Here is a 7,549-nt window from a genome sequence, read left to right as displayed (position 1 = left end):
ATTGACAGATTGTTTTAGTTGAAACAGTATATACTTAAGATTTTGGCCTAATTTAATAATGTGAAACAGAAAATGGGCCACAGGAATGAATATAATTTAAATATTTAACTGGTTGGGTTTATGTGACCTGGAAGTTTTAGTAATGAGCATAAGTTATGTTGGACCAGCTGTAACCTTGGGCTTTGGAGTCAGAGGACATGGTCGAGTCCCACCATGGACAAAATATTAAACACCCGAGCAGAAAAATGTCTTGTAAATTTGACACATCACAGAAAAGTCTCTTCTTAACAAGCTGGACAATGAATGAATAGATCAAAAAATCTATATAAATAAATATAATAAGAATAGAATAGAATAGATAAAAACATGTATTTGAGATCAGGTAGTAGGAGCCGCACTAGTATGACAAGAGACAGCCATTTGACAGAAAATACTTTTGAGACATAAAAACATAAAAAGACAGTACGGAGAGTCACTGAACAATGAAAGGTTACCAGTAATGTGATAATGTCGATACATTTTTTTTTTTTCGACAATTGTGTAAATGACGCAGAGTCCTCTCTCAATTTAGAGCAGTTTGAAATGACTAATAGAGCAATAGTCTGGTACAGTGACCATTGTGTCACTGTAGTACTCTCACCAGGCTGCACTATTTGCATATCTGTTGTTGACCAACACTGGCCACTCATGCCAGAGTAGCATCTGCACCACTTGCACACTGATTGAGGAGTGTCTGCAACATTTGCACAATCGACATTGTCCCACATTATCGCACTACTAGTCACTTTAAACTGCATACATTCCTTGAAGTCTCGGCGCCCTTTGCAAAATGGTCATTGCACCGGACTATTGCTATATTAGTCATTCTAAGTGCTCTAATTGAAAGAGGACTCTGCATCTTTTTGCGCAATTGTCAAAAAATAAATAAATAAATAAATAAATAACAATTGTACTGGCATTACTAGCAACCTTTTATTGCTCAGTGACTGTTTTTCTCAATGTCTTTATCAGTTTTTATCAGTTTATTTTTGAAAGGGGACAATGCAATTTCATAAAACACATGAAGTACACATGGTTAAAAAAGCCAGAATTAGCCAGAAGGCTAGTTTTCATCTGTAGTCCCCTGGCCATGATGTAAAAAAGCAGTAAAATACATCTACAAGACAATATAATACAGGATACATAATCAAACTATACTATTAAGAGAGAATAAAACCATCATTTTTTTGATCATAACAAAAAGACAACATAACATACTTGTCTTTTAGTGTTGGCAGCTATAGGTGTTAACTAGCCACATTTTCAGTTTTTTTGTGAAGGCCTTGTACGTTGTAAGCAGTTTAACCTCCTCAGGTACTGAGTTCCACTCACCAGCGCTCCTCACTGACCAGGCTGACTTACTGAAAGTGCTCCTGCGCAGAGGAATGAGACAGTCACCTCTGACAGAGCCTCGAGTGACACGCTCAGAGCTGTTTCTTTGGCTGATGAACTCAGCCAGAGGAGCTGGGGCCAAATCATGCAGTACTTTATAAATCAAATTTAAATCTGCAAATATGTGAAGACTGTCCCAGTTTAAAAGACTCTATTTTTTTAAAAATTGCACAGTGATGATAGTGCCTTGGTTTTTTATCCATCACTTTAATTACTTGTTTGTACAAAACTTCCAATGGTTTTTTTGCATTCTGACCAGCCTGGGACCAACTTGTTATGCAATAGTTAAAGTGACTAAGAATCATCGAATGCAGGTAAATTTTTGCAGCTTCAGTTGACATTTCATTCCGAATTGCACGAAAATTTGCGAGGTTTAATTTGATATTTTTACACAATTTGTCAATATGGGCTTTAAAGGAAAGCTGTGAATCTATTATTAACCCAAGATATTTGTATTGGCTGACAATTTGCATTTTTTCTCCATTAACAAGTATGTCGGGGTCAGGTGATACTCTATTTGTTTTAGTGAAATACATGCCTACAGTTTTAGAAACGTTTAGCTGTAGACAGCACTCCTGCAACCAAGTTGTGACACAGGACATTGTATTAGTGAGTTTAGCAGCAACAGTATCTTTGGAGCGACCATGAACAAAGAAAACTGTGTCGTCTGCATACATTACGCACTCTGCTTCAGAGCAAACAGTGGGCAAATCGTTGATATAAAGACTAAATAAAAGGGGGCCCAATATTGATCCCTGAGGGACTCCAGAGGTTAGCCTAAGAGACTCTGATCTGCAGTTGTTAACTGATACAGATTGTGTTCGGTCATGCAGATATGATTCAATCCAGCTCACAGTTTTGCGAGAGAAGTTAAATTTTGAGAGCTTGGTAAGAAGAACAGAGTGATTTACTGTATCGAAAGCTTTCCTGAGGTCCAAGAACACCGCCCCTACAACTCCAGCCTTGTCGAGAGAAGATTTTATTTTCTCAATGAAGAGGCATGTAGCCATTTCAGTGGAATGCTTGGATCTGAAACCAAACTGCATGGCGTGGAGAGAGGGGGAGCTGCTGATTAAATAATGGACAATCTGCTCTGACACCCATTTTTCTGCAACTTTGGAAATGGCTGGAAGAATGCTTCTAGGTCGGTAGTTATTCAGAGAAGTTGAGTCACCGGATTTAAAGACAGGGGTAACAATAGCAGATTTCCAGGCCTTTGGAAAGTGACCAGATGAAATTGAAAGATTAATGATTGAGGCAATAGGAGGAGCAAGAGTTGAACCTAGATCTTTGAGCATGCTCGTGTCCATTCCAAAAACATCGTTTGCCTTAGATGGTTTGAGTGAATGAATTAAATCGATAACTTTTATGTCTCAAAAGTATTCTCTGTCAATTGACTGTCTGTTGTCGTACTAGAGTGGCTCCAACTACCGGAAACAAATTCCTTGTGTGTTTATTGGACATACTTGGCAAAATAAAGATGATTCTGATTCTGATTCTGAAAATAGTACAGAGACTTCAAGAAATTTAACCAGTTTAATGTGACTAGTAGTGTGATAATCTGGAACACTGTCAATTGTGCAAATGCTTCAGATACTTCTCAAGCACATTAGTGGCCAGTATTGGTCAACAACAGATATGCAAAAGTGCAAAGTGGCGGGACTACTACAGTGAGTGCACGAATAATGTATAATTGGTCCGACATAGACGTGACAACAATCTATCCATCCATCCATTTTATACCACTTATCCGAGGTCGGGTCGTGGGGGTAGTAGCTTTAGCAGGGACGCTCAGACTTCCCTCTCCCCAGCCACTTCATCCAGCTCTTCCGTTCCCAGGCCAGCCGAAGTATGTAAGTCTCTCCAGCGTGTCCTGGGTCGTCCCCGGGGTCTCCGTCTCTCCAGGACGTGCCCGGAACACCTCACCAGGGAGTGGTCCGGGAGGCATCCGAATCAGATGCCCCAGCCACCTCATCTGGCTCCTCTTGATGTGGAGGAGCAGAAGCTCTACTCTGAGATCCTCCCGGATGACAGAGCTTCTCACCCTATCTCTAAGGGAGAGCCCGGACACCCTGCGGAGGAAACTCATTTCGGCCGCTTGTATCCGGGATCTTGTTCTTTCGGTCACGACCCACAGCTCGTGACCATAGGTGAGGGTAGGTACCTCGATCGACCAGTAAATCTAGAGCTTCGCCTTTCGGCTTAGCTCCTTCTTTACCACAACGGATCGATACAAAGTCTGCATCACTGCAGACGCTGCACCGATCCGCCTGTCGATCTCCCGTTCCATTCTTCCCTCACTCGTGAGCAAGACCCCAAGATACTTGAACTCCTCCACTTGGGGCAGGATCTCATCCCCGACCTGGAGAGGGCACGCCACCCTTTTCCGACTGAGGACCATGGTCTCAGATTTGGAGGTGCTGATTCTCATCCCAGCCGCTTCACTGTCATGAACGGAACAGAGGATAGGACCCAAAAATGCACGACTCCAAAGCAAATGGACAGTTTCAAAAAGAGAGGTTTAATATACGGGCAAAGGTCGGTACACAGGCAGGCAATCCAAAAAAGGCAAAAGTATCCAAAAACGTGAGGCAAAAAGCTGAGTTCGATAATCGGAACAGGGTCTAGTCTTACTGTGAGTCTTTGACGTGGAAACAAGGAATGCTGGAACGCGACGACAAGGTACAACGAAATGGCGATGAGAAAGAATGAGACACGAGGTTAATTGCAAGGGGTAATTAGGGTGAACAAGGCATAGGTGGTGAAGGTGCTCTCAGGAGCAGGTGTGTATGAAACAGGGGGAAGACAAAAACCGGAACACACACCCATGACGTTCACACTCTGCTGCTCCAGTGAGAGTTGGAGGTCACGGCTTGATGAAGCCAACAGAACCACATCATCTGCAAAAAGCAGAGATGCAATACTGAGGCCACAAAACCAGACCCGCTCTAAGCCTCGGCTGCGCCTAGAAATTTTGTCCATAAAAGTTATGAACAGAATCAGTGACAAAGGGCAGCCTTGGCGGAGTCCAACATTCACCGGAAACGAGTCCGACTTACTGTCGGATATGTGGACCAAACTCTGACTCCGGTCGTACAGGGAGTGAACAGCCCGTATCAGGGGGTTCAGTACCCCATACTCCCGAAGCACCCCCCACAGGACCCCCCGAGGGACACGGTCAAACGCCTTCTCTAAGTCCACAAAACACATGTAGACTGGTTGGGGGAACTCCCATGCACCCTCGAGGACCCTGACAAGGGTGTAGAGCTGGTCCACTGTGCCACGGCCAGGACGAAAACCACACTGCTCCTCCTGAATCTGAGATTCAACTTCCCAACGGACCCTCCTCTCCAGCACCCCTGAATAGACCTTACCAGGGAGGCTGAGGAGTGTGATCCCCCTCTAGTTGGAACACACCCTCCGGCCCCCCTTCTTAAAAAGGGGGACCACCACCCCAGTCTGCTAATCCAGAGGCACTGTCCCCGATGTCCACGCGATGTTGCAGAGGCGTGTTAACCAGGACAGCCCTACAACATCCAGAGCCTTGAGGAACTCCGGGCGAATCTCATCGCCATGCCACTGAGGAGTTTTTTAACCACCTCGGTGACCTCAACCCCAGAGATAGGAGAGCCTGCCTCAGAGAACCCAGACTCTGCTACCTCATGGGAAGGCGTGTCGGTGGAATTGAGGTGGTCTTCGAAGTATTCTCCCCACCCGCTCACAACGTCCCGACAACAATCTCAAGACAAAATTGGCAGCATGTTACAATGTAAGTTAACTGTTTAAGAAGTTAATGGCAAGAGGGAAGAAGCTGTTGGAATGTCTGCTAGTTTTAGTTTGCATTGTTCAATAGCGCCTGCCTGAGGGAAGGAGCTGGAAGAGGTGGTGACCAGGATGTGGAGGGTCCAAGAGGATTTTGCATGCTGTTGTCTTAGTTCTGGCAGCATGCAAGTCCTCAACGGTGGGTATGGGGTACCGACAATTTTTCCAGCAGTTTTAATTGTCCTTTGCAGTCGGAGTTTGTCCTTTTTTGTGGCAGCACCAAACCAGACTCTGATGGTTGAACACAAGACTGATTTGATGACTGCTGTGAAGAACTGCTTCAACGGCTCCTATGGCAGTGCGTAGTTCCTCAGAAGCCTAGAGCTGTGCGGGGGATAGCACAGTATGCATCATTTGGTGTAAGCAGTGGTATAGAATGGGGTGAATCTGCTGGGTGTTAGCTTGAGGAGGAATGTAGACACCCACGAGTATGAATGAAGTGAACTCGTGCGGCGAGTAGAATGACTTACAGTTAAAAAAACAGCGACTCTGCAGTGTGTGCTGAGCTCCGTGACGTCGGTAGACCATTTTTTGGTGATATTAAAACATATCCCGTCGACTTTTGTTTTCACAAAGCCATGTCTCTGTGAAGCTCAGGGCGGGGGAACGTCCGAAGTCCTTACTGGTCTTTGTGAGAAGATGAAACTCGTCCATTTTGTTGGGTAGGGAACGTAGATTTGTGAGGTGACTCGACGGGCATTCGGAATCCTCTCTTACGGAGCTTGACCTGCACTGGGGCTTGCTTCCCCATGTGGCGTCGCCTTCGCCTCCATGAGCCGTACACCGCGGCCGCACCTCCTGTAAGTAACTCAGAGAAAAAACTGAGCAGATTTGCGGAAGTTAGTGAAATACAGTCCGGGGTAGTCTTCCCTCTCGTAGTGCGTAATGTCTCCAAAGACGAACGAAAAAAACAAAAAGACAGTACTCGAGATCACGTAACCGAGGCGACCATGCAGTTAGGCGACTTCTTGAATAATAAGTTACTTGTAATCTAATTTAGTTATTTTTGAAATCAAGTAATCAGTACTTTTTCAAGGTAACTGTGGCAAGATTGTCAACGGGCCACTAGTTAAATAGGCCTGGTTTATTATGTCGGATGCCATTTGAAAAAACGCCAATTAAATATATTGTAGTGTCGAGGAAGTAGACGCTGGAATCCCCAGCATGCTGAGCGGCTTTGTGTAAATAGTTGACTTTTTGATGAACTTTATTGTTGATGTTAGATGTTCATCCACCCCGTCTATTTTATCACTGTTCACTAACTGTTGGTTTCTGTATTCAAGCACCGTGAGTTTCGTCTTGTGATTAATGACCTGCCTTGTTGTCGCTCAGTTGTGCAGTCTAGTGGGTAATGCATGTGATTGCCCTTTGAAATAAAGAATATCATTATCAAAGCCACAGTGCCTCTCGGTCGCGTACACAACACATGGCATAGTTCACATAAAAGTCAATCTGCCAAAGTGGCTAGTGGGAGAGCAATTTTAGTAGCCACTGCTGAGATCTATTTGGCTAGTTGGCTGGTGTTAACGTAAAGCGCTAGTTAAAAAGATGAATGAAAATAACAGTGTTGTTTAAGTAATTTGCCCCAAGTCTACAAGTCCCCGTGTGGTGTTCCGTGTGGACCTAAATGAGTTAAAAACATTGCGATCGGACAAACAGCGTTGAAAGCATATCTTCCATGTCAGATGAACTACAACAAGCCGAATACATTCATTCATTCATACGTCTACCGTTCCTCTTATCCTCACTAGGGTCGCGGGCGTGCTGGAGCCTATCCCAGCTATCTTCAGCGAGAGGTGGGGTACACCCTGAACTGGTCGCCACCTATAAACAAACAATCATTCGCACCGATGGGCAATTTAGAGTCTTCAATCCCCTAAAAAAAACAAAAACAAACTAAAAGAACAGCATTTTTTATTTAACGGGTGAGATGTTAAAATATACTTTTATGATCTGACTGACACAGCCAGATAGTTTAGCAAGTATAATATATAATATATATATATTATATACTCGTTTATCAAATTTGTTTTAAAAAAATAAATATGGATTTTTAAATATATTAAATATATAAATGAAGTGCATTGAACCTTTATAAGAAAACAAGATGGCTGATCAAAATATTTGCACCTTCAAAACCAGTCGTCAAGGGGGGGCTTAGTTTATTGCCCCTTCAAAACCAATTGATCGTAGGTTCTCACTTATTCTATGTAAACCCGATGCGATGACTTATTTTTCTCACTTTATTTCTGAAGTGAGATCAAACAGACCTGTCACAAATAAGAATTTGCATTCA

At 43.6% G+C, this 7,549-nt stretch overlaps 2 protein-coding genes across 6 annotated transcripts in view; both read right to left on the bottom strand.

The window, feature by feature from the left end:
* Nucleotides 1-7,549, bottom strand: part of lrch2 (leucine-rich repeats and calponin homology (CH) domain containing 2) — a 466,084-nt gene that overhangs the window by 279,004 nt on the left and 179,531 nt on the right. The window lies entirely within an intron of this gene.
* smfn (small fragment nuclease) overlaps nucleotides 70-7,549 on the bottom strand; it is a 112,886-nt gene continuing 105,406 nt past the window's right edge. The window contains exons 2-3 of one of the 2 annotated variants that reach the window (XM_061751068.1): nucleotides 5,724-6,051; nucleotides 70-5,577 (exon numbers count right to left, since the gene is read on the bottom strand). In XM_061751068.1, the coding sequence (XP_061607052.1) occupies nucleotides 1,527-2,741 (1,215 nt within the window). In that variant the 5' untranslated portion in view covers nucleotides 2,742-5,577; nucleotides 5,724-6,051 and the 3' untranslated portion in view covers nucleotides 70-1,526. The remainder of the gene's footprint in view (nucleotides 5,578-5,723; nucleotides 6,052-7,549) is intronic. The other variant, XR_009785069.1, reaches the window with a different exon arrangement.

The sequence above is a fragment of the Phyllopteryx taeniolatus genome, chromosome 17, assembly GCF_024500385.1.
Source record: "Phyllopteryx taeniolatus isolate TA_2022b chromosome 17, UOR_Ptae_1.2, whole genome shotgun sequence".
NCBI classification, from domain to species: domain Eukaryota; kingdom Metazoa; phylum Chordata; class Actinopteri; order Syngnathiformes; family Syngnathidae; genus Phyllopteryx; species Phyllopteryx taeniolatus.
This window is presented reverse-complemented; position numbering and strand designations above follow the sequence as displayed.